The sequence below is a fragment of the Endocarpon pusillum genome (assembly GCF_000464535.1).
Source record: "Endocarpon pusillum Z07020 unplaced genomic scaffold scaffold4099, whole genome shotgun sequence".
In the NCBI taxonomy this organism is placed as follows: Eukaryota; Fungi; Ascomycota; class Eurotiomycetes; order Verrucariales; family Verrucariaceae; genus Endocarpon; species Endocarpon pusillum.
In genome coordinates, this window is record NW_006916393.1 from 13251 (window position 1) to 39412 (window position 26162).

At 50.5% G+C, this 26162-nt stretch overlaps 8 protein-coding genes across 8 annotated transcripts; 3 read left to right on the plus strand and 5 right to left on the minus strand.

Annotated features, from left to right (window-relative positions):
* Window positions 1-477: 477 nt before the first annotated feature.
* On the plus strand, window positions 478-2222 carry EPUS_09083 (uncharacterized protein; the record flags this gene model as incomplete). The annotated part of the gene is made up of 2 exons (XM_007805177.1): window positions 478-1420; window positions 1471-2222. The coding sequence occupies 2 exons, from the start codon at window positions 478-480 to the stop codon at window positions 2220-2222; spliced, it is 1695 nt and encodes a 564-aa protein (XP_007803368.1).
* Window positions 2223-4243: 2021 nt separating this feature from the next.
* Window positions 4244-6179, minus strand: EPUS_09084 (uncharacterized protein; the record flags this gene model as incomplete). The annotated part of the gene is made up of 2 exons (XM_007805178.1): window positions 4244-5493; window positions 5552-6179. The coding sequence occupies 2 exons, from the start codon at window positions 6177-6179 to the stop codon at window positions 4244-4246; spliced, it is 1878 nt and encodes a 625-aa protein (XP_007803369.1).
* Window positions 6180-7561: 1382 nt separating this feature from the next.
* EPUS_09085 (uncharacterized protein) lies at window positions 7562-8273 on the minus strand (the record flags this gene model as incomplete). Its single annotated transcript, XM_007805179.1, has 2 exons — window positions 7562-8124; window positions 8207-8273. 2 exons carry the CDS (start codon window positions 8271-8273, stop codon window positions 7562-7564), a joined length of 630 nt encoding a protein of 209 aa, XP_007803370.1.
* An 867-nt stretch (window positions 8274-9140) lies between these two features.
* On the minus strand, window positions 9141-12083 carry EPUS_09086 (uncharacterized protein; the record flags this gene model as incomplete). The annotated part of the gene is made up of 3 exons (XM_007805180.1): window positions 9141-9683; window positions 9732-11769; window positions 11824-12083. 3 exons carry the CDS (start codon window positions 12081-12083, stop codon window positions 9141-9143), a joined length of 2841 nt encoding a protein of 946 aa, XP_007803371.1.
* Window positions 12084-12621: 538 nt separating this feature from the next.
* EPUS_09087 (uncharacterized protein) lies at window positions 12622-14322 on the plus strand (the record flags this gene model as incomplete). Its single annotated transcript, XM_007805181.1, has 1 exon — window positions 12622-14322. The coding sequence occupies one exon, from the start codon at window positions 12622-12624 to the stop codon at window positions 14320-14322; it is 1701 nt and encodes a 566-aa protein (XP_007803372.1).
* A 1969-nt stretch (window positions 14323-16291) lies between these two features.
* On the plus strand, window positions 16292-17161 carry EPUS_09088 (uncharacterized protein; the record flags this gene model as incomplete). The annotated part of the gene is made up of 1 exon (XM_007805182.1): window positions 16292-17161. The coding sequence occupies one exon, from the start codon at window positions 16292-16294 to the stop codon at window positions 17159-17161; it is 870 nt and encodes a 289-aa protein (XP_007803373.1).
* A 1624-nt stretch (window positions 17162-18785) lies between these two features.
* On the minus strand, window positions 18786-20857 carry EPUS_09089 (uncharacterized protein; the record flags this gene model as incomplete). The annotated part of the gene is made up of 4 exons (XM_007805183.1): window positions 18786-19782; window positions 19833-20176; window positions 20248-20345; window positions 20398-20857. The coding sequence occupies 4 exons, from the start codon at window positions 20855-20857 to the stop codon at window positions 18786-18788; spliced, it is 1899 nt and encodes a 632-aa protein (XP_007803374.1).
* Window positions 20858-22753: 1896 nt separating this feature from the next.
* Window positions 22754-24811, minus strand: EPUS_09090 (uncharacterized protein; the record flags this gene model as incomplete). Its single annotated transcript, XM_007805184.1, has 4 exons — window positions 22754-23148; window positions 23217-24122; window positions 24290-24581; window positions 24647-24811. 4 exons carry the CDS (start codon window positions 24809-24811, stop codon window positions 22754-22756), a joined length of 1758 nt encoding a protein of 585 aa, XP_007803375.1.
* Window positions 24812-26162: the final 1351 nt, after the last annotated feature.

The following is a 26162-nucleotide window of genomic DNA, read 5'->3' on the forward strand; positions in this document are numbered from 1 at the left end:
TATGGGAAGAGTGGAAAATGTTGGTGGGGTGAAAATGCGGGGTCGGTCCAATACTTTTGACCTAGTACTGTATCTCATAAAGAGGGAGCCTCTACAGTAGCCCCTACAGTAGCCTGTAACATTCCCTAGAGATGCCTAGGGCCTCTGGGCTTCTCTTAGGCTGCTGGGCTTGACTCATAATCTATGTCAGCTAAGCTTTAGGGTTCAGTCTATTAGCAGCTCTAATATCGTAAGTAGAACCTAGTATGACATTACTGCAAAAATAGCTAGCTCTAATCTATCCTAGTTAGCGTATATTGATGACTATTGATGCACCACTCTGTACTTCGTAGTTCCATAGAAATTAACACCATACAAAAGTGTCCTTCGTAATAGCTTCCAGTTGTCCTGTCATTTACTTTTCGCTTATCACTTTTGGCTTGTTTGCCCTGCCATCCTAACTATTCTATTCATACATCTGCTTCACCGCAGCCTGCAATGGTGGCACCTGTCGACCCTATCAGCTTAACCATCGGCGCAGTTGCTTTGGCCAGCCTCTTTTCCCTGTGTGTACAGTGCTTTGATCTCATCAATGTAGCAAGTAATCTTGGCACCGATTATGAGATTTTGCTCGTCAAGCTCAGCATTGAGAAACGCCGCCTGATGATATGGGGTGAAGCTGTCGGCATACTTCGGCCGGATGAAGACCGCGATCTACTGCTGGACGACCCAGAGACTCACGCATTGGTTGAAAGGGTCCTTATGAACATTCAGAAATTGTTTCATGACGCTGATGCTCTGAGATCCAAATATGGCCTTGAGAAGGCCTCAGAAAAGCCAGCAATACAGACAGCCACCGTTGAAGGAAGTATAATATGTACCTCTGTATTCGAAAACTCCTCATTCGTTCAGTTTCAGAAGCGCGTTTCCGGCTATCACCAGAAAGCTGGCCTGATGAGCAAAACCCGATGGGCCATTCGCGACAATGGCAAGTTCAGCAAGCTGATTACTAACCTGAAAGACCTGGTCGATGGGCTTGACCAAATCACTACATCAGCCAGGACGAGTATTCTGAAGGGACGTCTGGTCCGCCAGGAGACGGAATCTATTCCAGATCTGCGCACGCTGAAGATTATCGAAGAGAATTGTTCGGATGCAGACTGGAAGAGCTATGCTAGTGCTGCCAGCGAATATCTAAACACCCTGGGGTCTATGCACCCTTCGAAGCGCAAATACATCCATGAGTGGATGGAGATTGACCAAGACCAGCAAACCAGCTCTGCGATGCAGGCGACAACGAGACCAGAATCCTGGAGACGCCCTGATGATTCGAGACCCCAGGAACAGGAAGCAAGTCCGGTCTCATCACCTTACGGCCAAGAGCGGTTTGAAAGCATGACTGAGAGCAGGAACCAGAAATCTCTCATCTTACAGACTTTAAGTAAGTCGTGTCTCTTTTTCCCCTTGAGAGGAGTAGCTCATCCAACGCAGATCGCCCTAATGACGGTCCTGCCTCTACAGAGGTCCTTGTCATGTGCAGTACAACAACACTAGTCGCTTGGATTCCATCAATGAAAAAGCACTTCCATCCTATTTACAGTATCCCTCAAACGACGAGAGCAAATCACATAACCTACTCCCGAGTAATGAGAGCAATCAAACCACATACCGATCCACGTACCTGCATCGCCATTTATTGTCCCCCGCGCATGCGATATATCCATATGGCCTTCCGCTTTCTCGGACTTGACGCACCAACGTCGTTTGGGTATCGATGTCAAATCCGCATAGATGACCGATTGCTGGACAAAACAACCTCCTTTGTCGGCATCACAGAGAGAATGGGTGGATACTACCGAGAACTTGAAGATGCAGCCGACAGCGAAGATCCGAAGGTGCAAAGTTTTTTAAACGCAATCGACCTAAATTGGCTGGCGCAGAGAATCGATTGTCTGACGCTGCCATCTTATCAACCTCTTTCGCAAACACTTAATTGGTCCACTATATTTCGCCAAAGTAAAGACGATCCGTATTGTGTAGGGATCATCGTCATGGCCGGGCAAGAGACTTGCCGAACGCTGTTCCACACGCCGCCGGTGACACCGCCTGACAGTTTCAGAGGAGAGGGCAGGGTGTACCGTCTCCGAGAACTGCAAGGTGTCAACGACCAATCGAAATTCAGATGGAAAGCTGAACACTACTGTAACATCGCCGAGGACAAGGATTTTGACGAAATTCCCTAGCGCGGGAAAACCAGGTTGAGTTTTGGTAGGCTGCTGGGTGAGGTTAGATGACGCAGTGGAAAAGTGCGATCATCCACAAACCGTGCCGCAGGTTGATCACAATACCGACGGACCACCCAGACGAGAGCTCTCGCAGCATCACTGTGGAGGAGTGTTCTAGAGTCTTGCAAAGTGCAGAGCATGGAACATTGGAAGGGGCCGTAACACGCCCTTCTGCCTGCTATGCATGGATTCTCGGAAGCCGTGTCGTCCACGGTCTTTTCCACCTTCCACCAGACCATACTCTCTCAATACTCCGTTCTGGAATTAGAATCACGAAATCTGCCATGGACGGCGTTCCATCAAGAAGGTCCGCGACCAGGCAAGCTTCGATGATCGAGAACGGCGCAGATGGATCGCCAAGTCTACACCAAACGATGGGTTGACGGCACGGCATCATGCGCAGGTGTACTATTCCAATGCGCCCTTTCTGTCGTGCAGTCTATATAAGGCTCCGGTCACTATCTTCAATCACGCTACCTGTCCTAGACTTTATACAAGATAAAGGGAGATCAGCTGAACGCTACGGATTCGCAAACTCTTGGACCGACTGTTCCACCCTACCCTGTCGTGTCTCTGGTGAATCTCCTTGGCAAGATTCTGCTGACTCCCGATTTTCCAGCCTTGTATATCGTGCGGAAGGGTGTTCATGGACGAAGCGGCAGGAAGGGAAGGCGGCTACTGTAGGCATTATTGGTCCGGTCGAAATCTGTACAGGACAACAGCGTCGACGTAATTTTTCAAACGGACACCGTCCGAAGAGTCGAACGATAGAATTGACATGGTAAACTCGGCGGACTCGAAGTTGAGTAGGGTGACCATCGCGAGCTCCAACGCCCCCTTTTGTCGCCATCCCCTCTAACAGCATGGTCGGCAACTCTGGAAAGCAGAGGGAGTTCGTGACGGTGGTCCTGTTATGTCCTTGCATCGTCACAGCCCTCGTATCGGTTACCTGTATCGGCTCCGCACTGGAACAGTTATATTATACAACGATGGGGGAGGGTTTCATAACCAATCTACGGCATCCTCATGGGCACCTACGTGTCTACAGAGGCACCAGGGTAGCCGGAGCCCTGTGACTGTATGGAGGGCTTCCAACCGATGAGAAATCAAACTCAGTGACAATGATTCCGCTCCTCTGGTATTCCCGGCACTTGGATAACCTCGGCCGCTGCGATTCTTGAGCCAATCATAAACCTCGGCATATTACCGTAGAGAGGTGCATAGGCTTTACCGTCGTCCCAGCAATGTCGATGATCTATAGACACTGCGTGCGACAGTGCTGAAGACGCTTTCTCGCGGCGCAGTCTGGGATGGAGAAGGATGGGCGAAGCACCAACTCGAGAGCGACATGGTGAGGACAAGAGGCGGTCTTGTCGGCTTTCGCACCTGTGACATTAGAGGTCCATCTTCTGGGGTGAATGCATTCCACGTCACAGTACGGAGTAACAAGAAGAGGGAATTATCAAACTGAGTATCAGGTGCAGCGCCAACTGGAAGTAATGCTGTTCAGGCCAACCGCATAGTATCCGGCGAACAATACTAGTACAGTGGTGAAGAACCCAAGTCCCGAAACGGACCCTGTCGCTCCACTGCTCACTGGCGGTTTCCCATCTGACTCGGATCCGTCCATCATCTGCCCTGATCATGCCGATCGTCCCATTCTACAATCCCTCAATCCGTGCTGATTCTCTTGTAACGAGAGGCATGTCCCGGTGAGGAGACAATATGGGGGTCGTTCAGTGAGAAATAGACGCATTGACCCTCGTCAGCTCTTCAACGGTATAGGCCTGTTCTCATATCTCCATGCTCTCTGGTCCCCCGCAGTTGAAGTTACACGGGTACGTTGTCGAACGAGAGATAGATGATTGGGCTAGTCTATTTCTCTTATAGTGGGCCCTGTGTCCAGCTGCTGCGTGTTTTTCATGCCTGTAGAGTGAGTGGTCTTCCATGATCATTCTGCATACATGCAATGACCCGCGTCAGCCGTCGTTGATTTCTTCCGTGTTTATGATCGTGTACATTTTGCCCGTGGTGCTCCTATCTTGCTGTCCCGCGCAAGCAACGACCATCCCACCAATCATCTCATCATACCTTAAGTCGACCCGAATAGCGCCTACCTTCTCATCGGCCGGGTCGCCGTCCCATATCCCCACCCTCTTTCCCAGCTTGTCGCCCCCGGCCGACGCGCCGACCAGGGCACACTTGATGTCCGTGTAATCGAACTTGGTCAGGCCCTTCCAGAGCTTGGTGCTTAAGCCCGTCAACACGTACAACACCAGGATGGCGGCATTGATGGCAAGCACGGCGTAGGTGTACCGCGACTCACCGATCTGCACGGCGGGAACGCGGGATGAGACCGGAACTTCTGTGGTGTCGGATGCGATGGCGATCTGTGCGTTGGCCAGGGCGAGGAGGCTGTTGTCGAGGATCGACTCGAGCGATTCGGCCACGGCTGTGAGCAGGAAGTTCTGTTTTGGGCCGGGCTCGACGCGGGAGCGCTGGTCAAAGGCGGAATCGAGCCCTTCTCGATCGAGAAGGTTGCCGTAGTTGTTTCGGAAAACGTTACCTAGTAGAGACGTGTAAAGGGTGGTGTCGATCATAGACATTGTGGTGGGCTGCCGGAAGACCATCTTCTTGAGGCTGCCGGATGGATCAATGTCCTTGATATCATACGCGGCTCCCGGAATCTGGTCCGTGCTCGGCATCATGCTGATCGTTTTATTGCTGACGTCGACCACTACTTCGAGTCTGGTGGGTTCAAAGGTGACCTCGCATTGCACCTTGTCAAGGAAGAGGTAGCCGGTTCCAGTGGCAAACGCGTACATGAAGCGGTTGTCGTTGGCCGTGCCTACCAGAGCCACGATGGTCAGATTATCATTCAGGCTGCTGACGGAGTAGAATTCCCGTGCCTCAGGTGCGCTGTTCGGTAGGAATCCGGACGCAAGGTAGACGCTGGGGTACGTTGAGGCATTAAAGTCGAACTGTCGTGTGAGCTTCCACGCGGAAGTCTCATTGATGAGGCATGCGACCTTAGAGTTGTAGCCAAATTCATTGTAGGCGTAGTCGTTGCTTCCAGAGAGGTCTTGGTCACTAAGACCCGCGGCAGCGCCCACGCCATATGACCGGCCAATGTAGAAAAAGCCTGAATTGTCAATCTTTTGATGTCTAACTTTTTCCGAAGTGCGACCTGACGCAGAGGAAGCGGTACCAAGGAGCGAACCTTGCATATCTGCAGCAATGTATCCGTTAGCTATCAATACGTGCCATGTGCCCAACTCAGAAATTACCGAAACTGGGATGATATGAGAAAAACCCGGAATCCGTATTATTTGGGGTTGCGACCGGGCGAGCCCAACACATGAGACAGGTCCGATTCCATAGCTCTTGCGATCTCCCGGTATACTGCGGTATTCTCACGGTAGACGATTCGAGCGCGGCTGTTGATACGGGAGTGATGGCACCTGCCCATAACGCTGCGGGGAGTTGCGCCAGAAGCAGAAAGAATAAGAGGAACGGAAGTAACTTGGCAGGTAGATCCCATTCGAAAGACCTTCGCCGCAGCGCCGCCCAGAAGCGTAGCCGATCGAGTTCTGTTGGTTTTTGGCGAAGCTTCAGGCTTGTAGACATGTATAACAAGCTGCACACGGCTAGAATTTGCGTCGCCCCTAGCAGAGACGCAAGTACTTGGACGAGGATTTGAGTCGTGGCGCGATTTTGGCTCGAAAAGTGGTACAATGGACCTGTTGTGTGCCATTCGCGCGCCGCTGCTACTGCCAGCACGACACTGAACGCTGTGGACACCAGTATAGCGGGCAAGTTGATGAGCTTCTCCCAGGCCGTGGCTTCGAGTCGGTCGGATTTCTCCCCGTCCACCTCGGTCCCGGGATGGGGAAGCCAATACCTAATGCGATCCATTGTGCGGAAGGCGAGGTCCCCATGGGCGGGTTTCGCAAGGTGAAATACTGGCCACCAGAAGGTATCGGTACATACAGCTCGAGAGTAACGGTCTCAGAAGGTTGACGGTTTACCGCTACCAGCGCACCCACAGAAAATTGCGGCAAATGCAATTGGAAAACATGGTCCAAACAACCAGAACTAGCGGCATGCCACTTTAAATCTGCATTGAGGCTTGTAACATGGACAAAAACAAGGTTAAGGGAAGAAATGTATCTGGTTAGGCCAAGCAAGACATGGCGCTGATATGGCGCATGTCTGTACGGGGCCTTGAAAGGGCTGTTTCACTTTGGCTGTCTTCAATTTTGAGCGGCATTTTCGAGAGTAATGGTTGGAGGTGAGCTGAGCTCAGTGTTGGGTGAATAGGTAAGCGCTCATTAAATAAATATTTAGGTTTCAGCCACCAACGCTCAAGTCGTGATGTAGTCCAGAACTGGCAGAAACGGTAGAAACGGTAGCGAATTAATTGTAGTTCTCAGGTTCAGGTCAGGGGTTCAGCGTGATTCATTATCAAAATACCAAATCACTAGCTAGTGATGATACCAAGCAATGCTTCACCTGCGCTCGATCCACAATATTTTGAACTAATGTGGGAGTTGTACCACATCAATATCCAATCAATGGTGACGATGTTTGACAACCTGCATCAGCCCTAAATAATGACAAGTTCTTACAAAATTTGCTGTCATTGATGTTGGAGCTTTCATCTCTCCGACGGATAAATTTAAAGATTTATTGAATCCCCTGTGTGAATTTGTCAGAAGGTGCTTACCTTCCTTGATAACATGCATTGAGAGAGTACGAATCCCTACGAGGTTGGTACTAGGCACTCTGCAACACCTCAAAGCAGCCGCATTGATCTTACCCACTCACAATGTGAACGGGGGGGGGGGAAAAATCTGTGTGAAGATTTAGGGAAGAGGAAATAAAGATTAGCAATTCTCTTTGGGCAAGGGTTTTCTGGAGAGAAAGTGAAATGAAAGGGAACTGATGTGGGTTCATCGCTGATGCTCCATGGGCAGAGCGGGGAGAGCGCTCAAACGATGGTCCATAAGATACAGGATCGGTTTGCGCCAGACGTGATACTTACTGTCAATCAATGGTGACAGATCTGGCTTTCTGGAGGTGTGGAGCTCGTTGCGTTGTCTCTGTTTGATGACTGTTGAAAGCCCTGGGACAATGTGTCGGTGCCATGACTCCTCATTTGCTGTGAAGTACGATAATGGATGGCTCCAAAACTCCTCGTACGCTCTTCCATAACGTCTGTGCATCCATAAAACAACCGAAAACCGCTCATGTGCTACTCTGCCAGCAGTCTATCCTTGGGCAGCCCGTTATCCTGTTCAAAAGGTCTCCTGCTCGTCACCATTCTCGGCCAACCCTTCGGCAAACTCAGCCTCAGTAGGTATCTCGAACCCTTCTTCTGTCGAATAGAGGATAGCCTGTATATTCTTCACCAGCCCGTTGTCATCCTTCTCTAGTTCTGGATCCTGATCAACCGCAGTCTGCAGTAATAACTCAATGTCCCTTAATTTGCTGAAGTAGAAGTCTCTCTCCTTCTCAAGTCCAGCGATTGCTTCTTTCAATGTGTCATTCTCTGCTTTGAGGGCTCCCGCTGAGCCAGCACCACCAACCGATCCTGCCGCTGCCCCACGGGGTGCTGTGCGAGGTGCTGCTCCTGCTTGAGGTCTTCGCGCACCTGCGCCAGTGGAGGTTCGAGGGGTGGCGGCAGGAGCAGGCGCACCAGATCCTTTCCTTCGGCCCACTGCATCATAATCATGGCCGGGGAAGTGCTGGTCCCAGTATCTTTTTGTCCATTGAAGAAATTCCAGGTTATCTTGCATCCGGCACTTGATTAATTGCTCAACTGGTACTAGTCTCTCGATTCCATGCTTGGTGAATTCGTCTGGGGGCACGCAGTTAGTGATTAAGTGGGCTTGAAACAAGGGTGTATTGCGGTGCTTGATGTTGCATTGAGGAGCACTCACTTTGCAGTTGTTTGAAATTCTGTATGTAGGCGTATTCGGAGTTCACGTTGAACTTCACGCGCGACATTGGCATATCCACTGAGCATGGGAACACCCCGTTAGCAACCAGTGTTGCTGCCAGAGCTTGTCTGAGTGCTGGCTCGAGACAGCCTCACATACTGTATATTGAATCGTAGACTTGACATAGCGCCGCTCTACCACCATTTGTCAGTCCTATGTGGCCGCTTCTTCAGGAAGTGACGGGTTGTTGCTCGTGGACAGGCGGTTGTCTAGGCAAGCAATGCGACAGCGAGCATGACAGGTGACAGGCTCGGCTTGTGTTGTACATGAGAGGCGTCAAGAACGTACCCAGTTCCGCACTGTTCAATCTTGGTGATATTGAGTTGTAGCAGGCTGTTGAGCCACTGCAACAGTTCTTGTCTGAGTAGACCCAATTATCAGCAACAATAGATTCACTATGGCCTTCATGGAACTACCTGGACTCGCCCATGGTTGTGGTATTGGGTTTGACAGCCTTGGTAGTAAATCGCCGGGCAGGCTGATGCTTCCGTCAACAAACGGCGCGTGTGGATCTCTAGGTTGAGAAAGCGTAGGGTAAAGGGTCAAACTGGGTAGTATATTGTAAACACTGAAAAATAGCCCAACACTGACATCGATGTTGTTTGTGTTTGTGGTTGCGCCGATGCACCGCATCTACGTCTGCAAAGCTTGGCCAATCATGGACGCGACGACAACCCAGCTCGGGCTAAAAGGGATTGACGCTCTTCAATTGTTATCAGATGTACAGGAATACTTCTGTGCGAATGAGTTGCTGAAGGTCAAGTCATTACAAACTAAATCCTGGTCTGATTGGTATGCCTCAAGCATCTTCTCGAACCTATGACAATGACAGCTGGCTGTTTTACCATTCCATGTATCAGGTAAATGCCACATTTCATGCTCGAACGCTTGAAAAATTGCTTCTCCCAGTAGCCTCATTGGCCTCGCTACCAGGCTTAGGCTTCCCATCCTGTTCCCTATTTTCCGACCCAATGTAGTTGATCTTCGCATCAGCAGGCTGACTCTTCCCTTGAGTTTCTGGGATTCCTTTGGTGTCAGGATTTTGTCCTTCAACATCTGGATGCTTTGGTGCAACACCACGCGAATCAGGGATCTCATTCCCGTCAGTGTCCACCAATCTTGTTCTCGTCTCGTATTTAGTCTTGAAAGTGACCTTCCCTTCCTCGGCGAGGGAAGAGACCTCCGCTGCGTCCAGCAGATTGCCGTCCTGATCTCGATACTCCACATTCTCTTCTCGGCCAAGAACAAGTTGTCCTTCTGACACTGCTCCAGCGGGTTGTGGCGTAACCCTATCATCATTTTTGCCAGCAGAATCAGCGCCGCCTGCAGCTTTCGGCATCCCGCCTTGTGGCGGCAACGAAGGGGGTTCAGTTGCTTTGCCACTCGCCTGAGGCGCTTGTAGCGAGTACTGAGAATACTAAAGATTGGTCAGCTAGGTGGAAAGAGGAATTGGAGCTCAACTGACATCTGTGTAGAACGTATTGCAGTCAAAATCCCATGTATCGAAGAGCTTGACAGCTCTACAAGCGTCCTGTGTCCAGGCATTGCCATATGTTAGAGGTGCGTACAATGTGAAGGTTCCGATGGCGAAAGCTAGGAATAGAGCAATGAACGCTCCACTAATCTCTGGCCGATTCTTCAAGCCAAGGGTCGCAATCCTATTAGCTCCAAAATCATAGATCTGACAAAGAGCCATGATGGCGAAATAGAGAGCTGGAAGGTAATGATGCAGGAATAACTGCCTAGCCATCAGATAGAATGGGAAATAATGAAATGCCCAACCCAAAACCGTGGTGCCCAGCTCATAGTCGAATCGTTTGAAGTTGACATTGTTGTAATCCTGGAATCCACGCTGCCAGCGCAAGACCGATAGGCCTTTGAAGACAACGTAGACCGCAATCGCTATGGTAGACGGATACCAAATGGCAGGATTACCAAGTAGGTAGATTTGGCGGTGGTCTTTGCCCCAAAAGTTGATGCCACGGCTCAGGACAGGCCAAGAAGGGGGGCGAGAGTCCCACGCATGAGATTCGACGAGGCCAGCATTAGTCGTCCACATAACCCGTTGCAGCTCCCAGAATTTGCCTAAGAAGCCGGGGTTGCGGTAGTTGACCTTTTCTGCTTCTGGGCCTAACATGGGATGGAAATTCTGCTCAACATACCAAACACTGTTGGGAAGCGTACCGCCCTTGGCGCAAGTGACCTCTTGCTGCTCAAAACCCCAGTCCGGCAATTTGACCTTGTGAGAGAATAAGACGCAGCCAGTCATGACGTGAACAAGCTTGAATTTGGTCTGAATCGTCCTCAGCCTTGTCTTGGCTTCCGCACCATCTGACATCGACTTGACTATCTCAACGCGAAAGTAGTCGTTTGCATCGCCCTCAAATCCCTCATAACCATATGCCGAGACTTCGTTCTGCCAGTCAGCCTCCGTGACAGGTGGACGAACATCATGAGAGTGTAGACGTCGGTCAGTAGTTATGTGATAGAGTTTGATAGTGTCGCCATCTTTGACATATGTAGTGGATATATTGCTCCATGCCCTGGGCCCAGGGATTGTAACATTATCAGCAGTGAGTGGCTGCGTCGTATTTTCCACGATCCAGACATTGTTCTCGTCTTTGTGAGGATAAAGCGTGATTTGTTGCTGGTTGCTCCCCCCTGGATACATGTGAGCATGGGAATGGAGGTAGCCGCCTTGAGTATTGTGGTGTCGAATGCTGATCTCACTACCAAAAGCCACGTCGGCAGGAACATCCTGCATGCCTTTGGAGTTGAGTGTTGCCTGAAACTCAGAAGACATAAAGCCATCCCCGTCCCCTGGGTTGACCAAGCAAATGAAGTGAATAGCAAACAAACCAACATAGACAGCAATCGGGATAATAATCAAGCAGAAGACTCGGGCAAAAAAGTGCTTGAACCATTTCCGCGGTGTGACTGTGGTCGTGTCGCCTAGAAGAACCCACAACTGAAGGATCGTCAGACTTCCCACCCAGGCGATCGTGAAAAGCCCCACCCATTTGACGCTGACAGTCGCTCCAAGTCCCAGGCCTGTAAGTACTAACCAGAACCACCATGTGGCATCGAACGCTCGTGAAGGGCCTAATTCATGTTGATTGGTGAAGCATGTGAACGCCAAAGCCGTAAAAGCGGTACAAAAGATCAACGGCGAGTCTAGCAGGATAAGACGAGATTGCGTGACAAGGGCGTTCTCAAAGATCAACAATGAAGCTCCCATAGCAGCTGTCATGGTTCTACACCCCAAAGCCTTAAGCGTCAGAAACATTGTAGGGATGGTGGCAATACCCAGCACCGCTGGCAGCATTCGCATGGCGACATAAGGCACCCCGGGTTCTAGATAGTCTTTGCCAATATCTTTGAAGTCAAAGTCGCCATCATATCCGGCTAGCCAGCCAGCAAGCGTAATGAGCAGTTTTGCCAGAGGAGGGTGGACATCCATGAAGAAACGTCCCTTGATATATTTAGAGGCAAATCCACCAAAGCTAGGACGAGAACTTCAGCTTGTCATTGGTTTGTGTAGGATCAAGACCACTCACTGAACCTCATCAAACACCACGCTGCTGGGCTGATAGATACGAAACAGTCGAACCACTGTCGCAATTGCGGTCAAGACTCCCAACAGCTGAAAATCCGAGCTAGGAAGAAGGAAAATGTCATTGTCTGTGACACCCTCTGAGCCATAGTCTTTCCGCTTTGTATTCTTTCCGGGAGTGATGCTTTCGGATCGATCCGTTGCTGATGTGCCTGATGGCGACTTTTCTATGGGTATGGTTTTGAGCTGCTTTACAGACGCCATGACGGTAGGTATTGGTAGGGCTGTTCGTTGAACATCCGAAGACTTGAGTGAAGCTCCGAGAAAAGTGAACGTCTGGCGCGGACAAAAAGGGCTGTGCTTCTTTGTAGCTGTGATCTGGGAACGCGTTTTAAGGAGAGTCGGGAGAAAAGAAAGGCTCTGGCAGCCACTCAACGTAGAGCTTTGACAGACATGCCGTGAGGAAGCTACAATGACCTCCAAGTAAGCATTTAGCGAGCCAGTATGCGGTGTTCAAAGTGAGACAGGACAGATTGTCCAGATTGACCGCAGGTACTACTGTAAGTACAGTAGTACGGAGTACTCCGTACTGGCAGGACTAGTGGCATGCAGAGGGTCCATGCGCACGGCTTGGCATCTGTATGGCTTGAAAAGTCTCCATTGAAGTGACTGCAGTCAAGCACTCCAGCAGAGACGAGCACTATATTCCGCCATGCACCGTTGAATCGAGCTACCACAAATCCTTCGCCAAAAGATCTACGGTGGTGGGCACTGCGCCGGGGACAGCAAGTAACATCCCGCCATGGCAACAAATGGAGCGGTACCCGAACTACCTGAGGCCGTGTCCAAGCCTCCCGAAGGAATTGTTCTGCCACCCAAGGACATTCGCGCTATAGTTGAGAAGACAGCAGGATACGTAGCTCGCAATGGGCATGTGTTCGAAGACCGTATCCGCGAGAAGGAGAAGCACAACCCCAAATTCTCTTTCCTGTCGCCAAACGATGCATACTCGGCGTTTTATCTGTGGCGGCTAAACGAAGTGCGCGAAGGACGAGGCACGGCTGTCAGCGCTGGAAGGGCTGGAGAAGGCGCGCAGGCTGTTGTCGAAGAGAAAGCAAAAGGTCCAGCACCACCTCCGGAATTTCATTTTTCGGCACGGATGCCCAATATATCAGCGCAGGACTTGGAAATCGTCAAGCTCACAGCTTTACATGTAGCAAGGAAAGGCAGATCATGGATGACAGCCCTAAGCCAGCGAGAGGCGAGGAACTTTCAATTTGACTTTTTACGACCGCAACACTCCCTTTACCAGTTCTTCTCCCGCTTAGTAGACCAATACACGCTCCTTCTTCAGACAGGGCCCGAAGGCCAAAAGGCAGAGCAGAAACGCATTCAAGACCTGCAACAAAATCTACAAGATAAGTTTCGAATATTGGAGCGGGCAAAGCAACGGAGTGAGTGGGTCAAATACCAAGAAGCACAAAAGCAGCAAAAAGAAGAGGAGGAGGAAGCAGAACGGCTGGCATATGCTCAGATTGACTGGCATGACTTCGTGGTTGTGGAAACTGTCCTTTTCACCGAAGCAGATGACCAAGCCGACCTACCCCCCCCTACCTCACTCAACGATCTTCAGAGCGCAAGTCTAGAGCAGAAAGCCATGATGAGTCTTGCCAGACCAGATATGCGTATTGAAGAAGCTATGCCAACAGACGACATGACCAGCTACTATGACCCATACGCACAGCAAGCACAGACCCAGCCGTACAACCCTTCTCCGTCTCCGTATCAACCACAACCACAGCTTCAACAATATGCCTCAACAATGGACTATACAGCCACACCTCCCCAGCCTGCAATGTCACCGCAGCCGTCATCTGTCTTCGCCTCGTCTGCCAACAATATCTCCCTTCCCACAAGACCAGACGCCACCCCTTCGCCTCGACCACCCTCAGTACCTCAACAGCCACCAGCTGTCGCTACCCCCGCTGCCGCTGCCAGCGCGAATACCGCCGCTCCGATGCGCATCCGTTCAGACTACGTACCTCGAGCACAACAACGCACTAAAGCAAATCCTGCAACTGCCTCCGCTATTTGTCCAAACTGTGGGCAATCGGTTCTTCTCTCTGAACTCGATAAGCATTTGCAGATTGAGTTGCTGGATCCGAGATGGAAGGAGCAACGTGCGAAGGCAGACTCGAGATTTGCGAGTACGAATCTAGGTGGGACAGACGTGGCCGCTAACCTCAAACGGTTACGTGCTCGAACTGGTGGTGATACGAGTGATCCGCTTGCCGAAGCTGCTGCAAGGGTCTTGGAGAACCAAGAAGAGGAAGAAAGGAGAAAGAGATTGAAAGGGATGGATGGCACTTATGATGCTCCAGGAACAACTAGCTATCCGACGCCGACTGTAGATCAACAGAAGAAGCAACCTGCTCAGGGGGCACAGAGTCAGATGAGTGTACAGGAACAGATCAAGAACATCCACCAAAAGTTCAAATCATGATATTTGCACATACGGAGCATGAAGGGTATGGCAACAGGAATCTATTGTGGGAGCCGTTTAACGCAACCATGGTGGATGCACTGCTCATCACTTCTTAGCCGTTGACAGTGACCTGGTGCGGCAGTTTTCAAGGGGATAAGTGACCTCCCGGCAAGGCTACAACATCAGGAGCCAACACACTGCAGGGTTTACAAGAGTGGCAGTGCGTGGCAGCAGGACATGCATGTAAGCACTTTCACACGCCTGTTCCTCAACTTCATAGTAATGTCTGCCATCGAAGCACACACAATCTTCTCATCCCGCATTAGAATTCAATCTGTATGTTCATAACCACGCGGCTGCAGCAGATAACTTTTTACCCAATCATACTCCATACCAGGAGATAATACACCTTGCGCAGCCTGACGTGCTACTTGTATGCCAGCCTGAAGTACTGGATGCTGAAGGTCTCATCAGTCACAGCTTCAGGTTGTATGCTATATCTCGGCCTTCCATCCAAGACAGATCGAGGTTGTGCACTTTTTTGTGCGTATTGGCCACCCAACTTCGATGCAATATTATCACCCCAGACTTAAAGCTTCCCAATAATGCTGTACATCGAAGCAAAAGATTCATCAAAACTATTGCTGCGCCGCAGAAGTTCTCCAGAAGCTCCCTCCGTTCATATCTGTTTACAATTCTACACCAGAAAAGGAACTAAGACATCGTATCAAATGTCGGCAAATGGACCCAGAGACGCCATCTGACCCAGGTACCCCAACGATCATCAGCCAGCTCTTCCCTGGTGGAACCTTTCAATACTCTGCTTCGGATGAGCAGTCTGAGGACATACGACTAGTATTGCTTCTACCTAGCAGCAGATCCGACAGAATCAAATTGAGGTTGATGACGGTATCCCTAATTGATAGGTCTGGGTATGAGGCTCTTTCGTATACCCGAGGAGACCAAAGCAGGAGTTACGTCCACAACATTCTTAAATGATGACCGACTTCTGCTTCTGCCAAATCTCTTTGCGCCATTTGCTTCATCTACGTTCAGAAGTAGTGGGGAAGATACCTGTGGATCGACGCAATTTGCATCAACCAACTCGACCCGCAAGAGAAGAAGAGCGCTTAGATCGCAAGATGAAGGACATTTATCAGGCTGCGTCGGGAAGTTTTCATCTGGTTAGGGAGAGAGCCGGATAACAGCGACATTGCTATGGGTCCTTGTCGAAGATATGGCCACCTGTTGATCTGAATAGTATTTCCAAGATTATTACAAGATGAGAGGACTAGGAAAGCTTGGGATGCCCTGCTCCAACTTGTTCGTCGCGATTGGTAGACTAGATGCCGGGTTCTGCAAGAGGTCGCTGTGGCAAGTTCACATGCATACTACCACTTAATTAAGTAATAGCAATGTGGCCTATAGAGTGGTAAGGTAGTGCATAAAGCGTGTGCAAACTGGCCCGCCAAGTGGTTCTGTGGGTTAGTTACCAGTGGCTACAACAGTTATATGCTGGTAGGATCACGTGCCAGTGATGGTGGTTGGGCAGCCAAGCACTGGCACGTATAATGTCAAGCCCTGCCCGAATACTACTACTACCACTACTACTACTACTACTACTACTAGTATCACACAGTTTTTATTCCTCTTGGCATATTAGGTCGCCCATCGGCTGAGTAAACCGTTTTTCGACACCTCTAGGTCAATATTTGCCCGCGAAACATTAGAGAAGGTCAGTCAGACATGCGATGATACTGTGGCCACCTGCTACAGGCTGTTTCCAGGACAGACTCTCTCTTGCTACCTTTCGCATCACTTGTGTCGGACCGAAAGACCGAATCTCGTGAATTTTCCAGACGACTTAACATAGAATGAATTGACAAACCACAAACAACCAAAGACCTTCCACTCCTTTCATGTCATCTGCGTGCTCTATTATATTCCTTTCCGAACCCGTTCTTTGGCTTAAGTCCTAGAATATGCCATGACTTTTTCTTCCGCGTCTCCTGCCCCGGCCATTCTGGCCTCATCTTTGCTATCACGAGAAAAGAACAGAAGGCCACATTCCCCACACCAATGGAGAACCGGGATCCCATCTCTAGACAGAACGTTTCCACCCCATCGCTGGATCGGCGGGAAACTGATCGGCATGATTGACGAGAGCACCGCTTCTATTTTGGTGGAGGAGCCAAAGTTACCACTCATCACACAACTCATCATTACACATCTTGCCTCCATTCACGAGTGCTCTATAAACATCTCAACATCACCACCCTCCTCCTCACCACCCCCCGAAGCCCCAGCAGCAGCAGCAGCAGCAGCACCGGCAACGGTATTCATGATAACCTCCGCCACCGCATGCTCCACCTCCTCGATCTCCCCCACCACCCTCGCCACCGCCCTGGAATCAGCACATCTGCCCGCTTCCCTCCTCGACACCGTCTCCCTCCTCCAATATTTCGACTTCCCCGGCCTCGCCGATGCCGTCGCCGAGGTATCTTCCACCCTCTCCCAACGGCAGCACGACGGTCAAGCTCAAAACAAGGAACAACAACCTCACCACCCTCCCTCCGATAGCACTAGCGCCCAAACGCAGCCTCAACCGGCACAACCCTCGATTGTGGTATTAGAGGGATTGACCCAAACGCTGACAACGCTAGCCCGCTCCACCGGCCCCGTCGCTACGAATGCGTTTTTGGTGCCTCTACTGCGGTCGCTGACGCAGCTGTCGAGAACGCGACCGGATCTGTTGATCGTGATGCTTCTTGAGGTGGAGTTCCTGGATCTCTTCTCTTCCTTACAGGGCGACAGTGGTGCAGCAGAAGAACTGTCGGCTTTCGCGGGCTATTTTTAACTAGGAATATACAAAGCCAGGGTTAAATAAGGGGGAATGCAGGGGAGGGGAAGTGCGAATGGTGGTTTGAATGCGAAGCCAAATTCGGCTCTGGTGTCGGTCATGGCTGTGTTGGCGTCGGGGATGGATGAGCTGGTTCTTGTGCATACGCTGCCGGGGGAGAAGAAGAGGGATGTTGTGGAGGTATTGTTTGACAGGGTGGGTGATGGGACGGGGAGATGGGGCGCTTGGTGATACCTAAGGCCGATGGAGGGAGGACGGCGGGCGAGGAAATGGACGAGAGCTGTGTAATTCGCATCCAAGCCATGTGAGAAGCAACATGCTAGCATTGTTGAGTGATAAGAGGTAGATGGCAAGTGTAGTAGGGGATGAAGAGTAGAGGAAGCTCTGTCCTTCCTCTTCTATACATATGAAGAGATATACATGAATGTATATACATGTCTTCTGATGAACTAGCTCTCTTTATGTCGAAATGATGAATGAGAGTGCTTACATACGCCGACACACAAACAGATCAACCAAACTAACAAACACCGACACACAAACAGACCAAACCAAACTAACAAACAGTCCTCATTTGCCAAACCCACAATAGGCAAGCGTTCTAGCAGATACAAAGGAAGGAGGGAAGAAAGAGAGCGGGCAGACGAGTCCCTCTCACTACAGGACAGGTAAGGGCTCGATTGTCGCTCCTTCACCAGGTTCTCTTCAACCACCCAACTGGAGCTGGTAGGCTTTGGGATACACGTATACCAGGACCGGGACTTTAAAAGGAAGGTGATGATGGGATTGGCGTCGCTGTGATCTCGTGGTGATGGCTGGTGTGGTGGACACAGATGGAGGGGTCGGGTTTGGGCTCCATACTTATTGGTGCTTGGGATCCTGGAATAGGGAGGAACGTGAAGGGGAGAGAGTTGGTCTGAGCGTTGGGAGGCAGGCCAGCGGGACAGGAGTGGGTCAGTGGGTGGTGTGCTCTATGGCGTATGTCGGACTCTCCTTGAGGCAGGTTTTGAGAATCGAAGTGTATGAGTACTTGTAAAGCTGGGTGACGGACGGGGCGGGTGAATAGGTCTGTGGGTCTGACGGGCTTCGGTGTATTGGAAGGTGTTGAAGTTGAAGACAAGTGATAGGAATCATATTATGCATACTTGGGACTTCAAAGAACCTTCTAAATTGCAGGGTAGTACTGGCCAGGGTGATATGGCAGGCTTGGTAGGTTATCGCTTTGGTGCTGATGAAGATGTGATATGGGGTTGAAGGAGCGGCGTCTGGATAGCATGTCTGGATAGCATGTCTGGATAGCATGTCTGGATAGCATGTCTGGATAGCATGTCTGGTTCGTGGAAAGAAAGCTTTGAGATTTGGGAGGTGGTGTGAGCCAAAGATGGTCACTTGTCATGAAAGAGTGGCAGATCCTTAGTCCACTTGCAAGAGATATCGAGGCAAATGGAGAATCAAAGGTAAATCCACCTCGATCGTGAATTATTCCATGAGATATGCCGTCGAAAGAAGTCCTCGCCCTCGTAGGATGGACCAGTATGCAAACAGGATATGATCAACATATGGCAAAACATGCCTTCCAACCCTCCTATACCTGCGCCTTCGCTGGACAACAAATCCTATCCTATAGCGTACTGCGATGGTTGACAGCGGTGACCACTTGCTCAGTATCGTTCTTCGTCGGAAGCGCCGGGCTTACGCTGGCCGGCGGCGTACTGACCGGCGACGTACTGGTAGACTGGATCGAGCTTCTCTTCTCATCGTCGAATTCGCCCCGCTCCGATCTCAATTCCCAGTCCCAGAACGCTGGGGTCGTGTCCATACGCTTACCCTCAAAGTACCAGGCCCCGTTGACCCTCACCAGCAGATGTTTCATGCTGCAGAGCACCCTCAAGGACCCATGGATCTCCTCCACGGATTCACATTCAACCAAATGCAAACCGGCAGATCGCACACTCCATTTGATATAAGCGAGACCCAAGCCGCGCGCCACGCTCACGGCAATCAGGAGATATGCCACAGAGTACGCAGTCACTATGAGATTGCCGGCCCATTGGGCCGAGAAGAAGAAGGTGAGCACCAACAAAACCGAGCCCTCCACAATTCCAGTGAAGAGTGTCTTCAGAGGATCACGTCCAGTAGTAGAGAGGTGAGCCAGTACGATCAGTGGCCTCCACCTGATGGCCGTATGGTGACTTTGGAATCCGGAGAGGAAGAACGTGAGCAGATTCGTCGCAATCCATTTCAACCGCGCGATGAGCACTCTCATGAATTGTACTGGTATCATCCAATAGCGTTCATCAGTCCCGACAAGTAGGGGTTGTGGCGCAGGTTGCTTTCGGGCTACTCCGCGTCTTATTCTGGTGACTGCAAACCAGAAGCGTGTAAGATTTCTCTGGACTGAAACGATGGGACGAACCAGGAGTGGTGCTTGGAGCGGTGGAAGATCCACTTCCGTAGAAAGCTCCCTTGGTACTCTATCTGCGATCTGTCGTAACCGCTTCTCTGCAAGTTGCGACAAAGCAAAGATGTGGACTCGTTCATGATCACTGGATTCCCACATCAGTGCTCGTGCAATACTCGAGACAACTGCACTCAAAAGCAAGTAGATTGAGGTTACCCTTTCCAGTTGTCAGCGGCAGACTCAACACGCTCGATGAAGCACACTCACGTTGCGGTACAATCGAAAAGGAGCTGGGGGACGCCCAACCCCATAAACAGAGGGAAGACAGCCAGCAAAAGGATGATTGTTTGAAGGGCTGCAACGAGCAGCGATGGCAGATGCCACCAGTGAGTCCGAGATTGCCAGTTGAGGGCGGCGTGGCTGATGCCGGTAGCCCAGGCGTCACCGGTTGAAATCATACCATCGCGATTGTCCGACCACTTTTGTAACTCAGACAACTTCGCCGGGATGGCCTTCTTCAAAAGCTGCTTGCCGAGCCCTTCTAGATCCGTCCTAGCTTCCCAGTTTAGACTAGATAATGTGATTGTTTGCCTAACGGGAACAGCAGAGATCTGAAATGATATTAGTCCGTGGTGGGACCCAGTAGTTGGACTGCGTGCTCTAGCCAGTTGTGTGCACTTACACTTTTGACAGGAAGGCCGAAGCCGAACGCAGCTGATAGAAGACCCACCAAAAAACTCGTGCCAAAGGCCTCAGAGCTCCGCGGCACATAGAGGTTGCCTGATGGTGGGTTAGCATTTGCAAATGAGGTCGATAGTGCGGTGCGACGGACCAAAGGTCAGCAATGACGGTAATATAGCCATGATCACGGTTGAAGCTTGCTGTCCGGCCTTGTCCCACTCGCTGCTTTCATTGAGGACCGCCTCAATGTTTGGTCTGCAGCTCTTGTTCACCCCAACACCCATGAAATCGCCAATGATATGGTACCAGGAGTCGTCGACTCCCTTGCTCGCTTCAGCCACCTCCTTCTGTCGTTCATCCTCTGAAAGCGTGTCGTTGTAAATTGCTTCTTCCCACTTGCTATAGTTCGCCTCCATGTAGTTCCAATGCCTGTACACGGCATCCACATTACTGATGGTGCTGGCTGGGACCACAATATTGAATTTCGAAAAGGCTCGGTATAGTCGGTCTAAGAAAGAAAGATAATCCGCACGAACAGTTGGTAAGGCTGTAAGAAGAATAATGAAGGTACAATAAGCTTGCGGAGAAACACGACGATTGAAGAAAATCATCTCTGCTCGGAGCTATATGGCTTAGCTAACTGGACCAGTTTCTGAAGGACAAGGAAATATGTCAGGATTAGAGACGAGTAACTTATGGAAATGGAATGGTAACACAGAGCTAACACCTGCTGCGAGTGCATCATTCATCTGCAGCAACTTATCTCATGGCACCGTCCATTATTAGGCTGAAGCAGCACGATAAAAGCCTTGGACAAACAGAGAGCCGCAACAAAACCACTCGGCATAGAAATTGGCCCCAAGGATGAGCATCCCGGACAGCTTTGGAGGTCGTGATTGGTCTCTTCGACCACTGAATCCAGGAGCCTGCATCAGAAGAGGATCTAGACTAACTAGTCAAAAAGCTTGCTGTGTCTGACAGCTTGCGTCTCCGGCCCCTACCAGAGTCATCCTGGTCTTCACCTGAAGATGCCTGATCTCTTCTGATTGTGCGGCTCACCCAGCTCTTTGGGGTAGTCAGAGTTCCTTCAGCATTTTCCTCGATCGGCTTAGCTTGGTGAATCGAGACACGGAGACCAAGGGCTGTGCTCGCTCATGCAGATCGAGAAACGAGCAGCCAATGGATATTTGCCCGAGATATTTTTATATGGCTAAGTTAGTGTGTGATTGGTTCACGGAAATTTGCCACGCCTTGCGGCAACGGGCCAGAGCCAGAGGAATCAAGGGTGAACCCTGAGCCTCACTTCACCTCAAAAACTCGTGAGAAGAAAGGCCAAAATAAGCCAACCACAGACAGCATCAGGCTAGACGGATCAAGCTCATCTTGTATCTCACTCCTTAGATCTTGGCCAATTTGATCTTCAACAAGAACATCCCCCAAGGAAGAGACGATGAGGATGAAGAGATAAACTTCTCCTCGTGGCTACTGACTAATTTCTCCAGGCATCCTTCCGGCTAGTTAGATTGGACTGAGTTAAAAACTTTTGTAATTAGTAGCGCATTAATAATCACCGAGGCACGGAGTAGCGTGTGTGAAACAGATGGAATGGTTTGCATCACTACTTATCCCCCGTTTCGAGGCCGGCTTGGAACAACTTGATACTCTGAAAATCTCGCATACTAGTAGAGCGCAGCCTGTCAAATTTGAACAAGGCAACTGGCGCCCGGCCAATCAGCCTCCTAGATAGTAGCTATGGTAGATAGCTAGCACTAGAAGATTCATTCTTCACATCTGCACGAGGACGGGCCAAAGACGAGCCTCATTGTCTATTACATCTACAGGCGAAGAAAGAAGGAGGAAGAGGGAGGGGGCAAAGAAGGCAAATGGTTATGCCTCATAGATTTCCCTGTACGCATGCACAATACGCACTCAAATGTAGTAGTATAGCGACTCCAAATATACCAGTAGCCTTAGGTAGTACTACGTACACTGTCTGCAGTTCGACGACACAAAGCTTATCAGTGATATCTTCGATGGCACGCCAACGGTCAGACTGACAAGAAGACATGATACCGTCACTCATCAGCGGCCATGAAACAGAAAGCCTTTCATTCACGCATGTTGAGTGCTTCGATTGATGATGTATTGAGCTATTTGCTATCTGAGCTGTAGCTCAAAGCCCTGCTTGGCGGGAACATACGCGAACAATCAGATGTTAGAATCTCCTTGTCTCCCATATTGATGCTTGCCCTTCCGGCCAACTGTGATCAGCGCTGCTAAGCTGCAACCTTGCCGATAGGATAGGTAGCTCAAATCAGCGACTTGATGTGACTTGACTTGATCAGTGCTCGGCTCCAGTAACGCCTTGGACGTTCTGACATGGTCGCGTAGCAATGATAGAAAAGGAAAAAGATAAAAGCAAAGCACCTGCATCTAGAACCATACTCAGCACATTTTCTCGCCACTTCCTTGACACCACAATCACCAACACCACCTTCTCCCTTCTTCTAGTTGCCCATCCCCTTCAAAGTTGGATACAAATCCTCCTTGCCATTCTGATTGTTGCTGTTCACCTCGCCACTGCCCATGTCGACGTCTTTCCCCTGCTCCTCGGAAACGGTCTGATCTTCATCGAAATCACCTTCCTGCAGTCTTTTCTTAACATAGTCTCTCATCCACTCAATCAACCTCATACTGTCAACCCAAGCTCTCTCCTTCTCGGCATCGCGCTCCGTTATTTCACAACCACTAGCATTGCTGGCTGGACTCTCCAGACTTGCCGCCGCAACCGCTGCAGCTGACTCCTCAGACCCCATGCCGGACAAGGCCGGATCGATGACACTACTAGCTGGAGCTTGACCACGACGCTTGCGAGCAGCTGCGGCTTTGGCATTGTGAGTGGCTGCAGGCGGTGTATTAGAGCCGTCAGAACTGACTTCCATTGCAAAAGCCCGCCACTGTAGCGCCTACGGTGCTCTTCTCCATCATATAGGTTACCCAGGGTGGCGGCATTGGGAGCTGGAGTGGCATTGGGGAAACCATTGTCCAAGGTGCCAGTCGGCAGAGATGGATACATTGCATTGCCGTTGCTGGTGGGAGCTTGAAGAGGAGTCATGTTGTGTGAAACGGGGCTGTGGCCAGAGGTGTAGCTTTGAGCGGAGCTTGGAGGAGTCAAAGCGGGGGTGCTGGAGTGAACACTCTCGGTGGCACTAGCGATAGATGGGTTGTGATGATGATGTTGCTGTTGTTGGCTCATCATTGGAGTGGATTGAGCGTGGGCAGCTGGCAGCTGGACGCCAGGTGGGGAGTTGCCTGTGCGATAGTTGACGTAGTGAGCACCGGGCTGAGCTACACCGGCTTGAGCGAGTTGGCTGTCATTCTCATAGATTGCGGCTTGCATCTGCTCCAGAAGTCGATCGATGGAAGTCAGATCACCACGAGACTTGGCATTGCCCATGGGTGGCAGGCTGTAACCTTGCATTGGGTCGTTGCTGTTGTAACCACCAACACTGCCAGCGACAGCGGAAACGGGTTGATAGGCTGGGATGGCTGACAATGGTGGTTGCGCAATCAGAGGTAGCTGGAGCCCTTGAAGCTCGAACAAGCGCTGGCTGATGTTTTGGTAGGTAAGTGGAGCAAAACGACCAGCCTTCACTTCACCGAAGAAGTTATCGAGAGCTTCAAAGCCACGCTTGCGGGCCTCAAAATCATTGAAAGCGGCTTGTTGAGTAGGCGCTGCCGTGTAATAAACATTGCCGTACGGAGGATGAGAGGCTTGATGTGCGTGCTGTGGCTGATAATACTGGTTAGGGCCCTGAGGATGACCACTATCATATCCACCGTTTGGATTGATCGCATTATAATAAGTGGATGGGCCTGGGGAGGTTGGATTAGCAGCTGATTACATGTACAAACTTGTCGGAGGAAACGTATGATATACATCAGGCACACGTAAAGACCATGTAAACAAATACACAACCAAGCGCAACGACGTTATAGTTCGGTAAAACGTGTAGACCAGGATACGGAAGCGTAGAGCATACCTTTCTCGTTCGGCACATACATATTGCCACTTTGACGCGGCTGGCCAGGCTCAGGTGAGCGTAAAATGACCGAGTCATCGGCATGAGTCTTGACATGTTTCTTGAGATCCTGAGGACGTTTGAAGGCTTTGCCACAGAATTCACATTTGTGTGGCTTCAAGGGAACGTGGACTCGGATGTGAGAGGTGATATGATCGCGTTTGACTGTCGTGGTGCGGCAGCTACCCCACTGACACGTCAGGTTGAGATTGTTGGTACTCTTGCGGCCGACGTGTCGTTCGCAGACATGTTCCTGTAGAAGTCATTAGTCAGGCGAGATCAAGGCTGGGCGCCATGGCTCAAGGAAATGCTGCTCACGTAGAGAGCTTCGGCTGAAGCACATCTCTCACCACAACCTTGCCACTGGCACTGCAGGTTCTCACCACCGTTGTTGACGGCAGAAGGCGTCGAGACAGGTTGAGGGACCTGTGCTGGTTGTTGCTGGTCAACTACCGCCTGTTGAGTCTCTTGAGGAGTCGACATTGTTTCGAGGTCAAGGTCTTGATTGATCTTGGCGACAAGAGGCCAAGAATTATTGCAGTGGAAGAAATGCCCAGACACGAGCGGAGTGGAATTAATTCTAATCGAAGGCACACACGACGATGCCAGATGATGTGCTACGCGTTGTGAAGGAGATTGGGGGGCAGTGATGGGTGGGAGATGGAAGGTGAAGGAAGGTGTTATGTGGCGGGATTCCTAGGTGGAAGAAAGTGGGCAGGTAGGGAATTTCAAAATTATGGGCGAGGACGGGGATGACGGGTCACAGGCAAAGAAGTGTTCAGTTGCGCCTATTTTCATTTTTACGTGCTACAAAGTACACAGCCCCCTAGTTAATGGAAATTGTGCACTTCCTGTGAACCCGCCCTAAGCGGCAGGCTATCTCACAAGGGCATTGGGGCGTGTTCGCTGCAGAAATGGATTTAGCTTCGATCATCCAGACCTTTCATGATCCCTCATTCCTGGCTGAAGGGTGAGATGGCAGGCGTGCCAAGGCCTTAGCTTGGCCGCTGACTTCCGATCCCCATATGAAGCCCGCGTTTTCGTGCTGATTTGCGGCCAACTCCAGACCTTCTATTGCAACGGACTTGGGTCAAGGCTTGAAATGGTGGCTTGGCATGATCTCACTTTGAGACTTACTTTAGTACTATAATGCAACCTAAACTTGCGCCGGCCAAGCCAACCTTGGCCCACATTGGCATTATTGGCGCCAATATCCCCGCTCTTGGGGGTCATGATCAAAGGGCAGTCGCGGTGACGTGTCAGTAGTAGTACTACTAGTAGAGCCAAGACGGATGCGGCTTGGCAAATTGAGTCTTCTGCTACTAAATGAGGGGGGCAGTAGACTGTAGAGCCATGTTCTCACTTTTCCCTTCCATTAAACATGTTCTGGTAACGGAAATGCAAGCAGAAGCGTGGGCTAGCTGTCGACCGTGAAGTCATGGTCCTGGGAATAGCAGGTGAAAGGACACATCAAACGTTAATGAGTTCAAGTGGCTATGACTCTATTATAGAGTGTACTACGCTCAAAAATGAGCACAAGTGCGTAGGAAAATTGCTGGAGAGTTAAAATGAAGTAGTTATATAGGTTGCTCCTGGCCTGATACCATGGAACAGGAGATTAGTACGTCCCCTTTGGAGCGCGTACAATCTCCTTAAAGAAGGAGCTATCACTTCTGATTACGCAGATACTCTATTAGGTCTTCTACTAGATTAGCTATTAGCACCCCTAGCGTTTAGTGAAAGAGGATAGATAAGAGCACTAGCCGTATTATATATAGATTCTCTAGCTTATGTTTTAGCAATCTATCCCCTTCGTCCCCGCTGTGCCAATTAG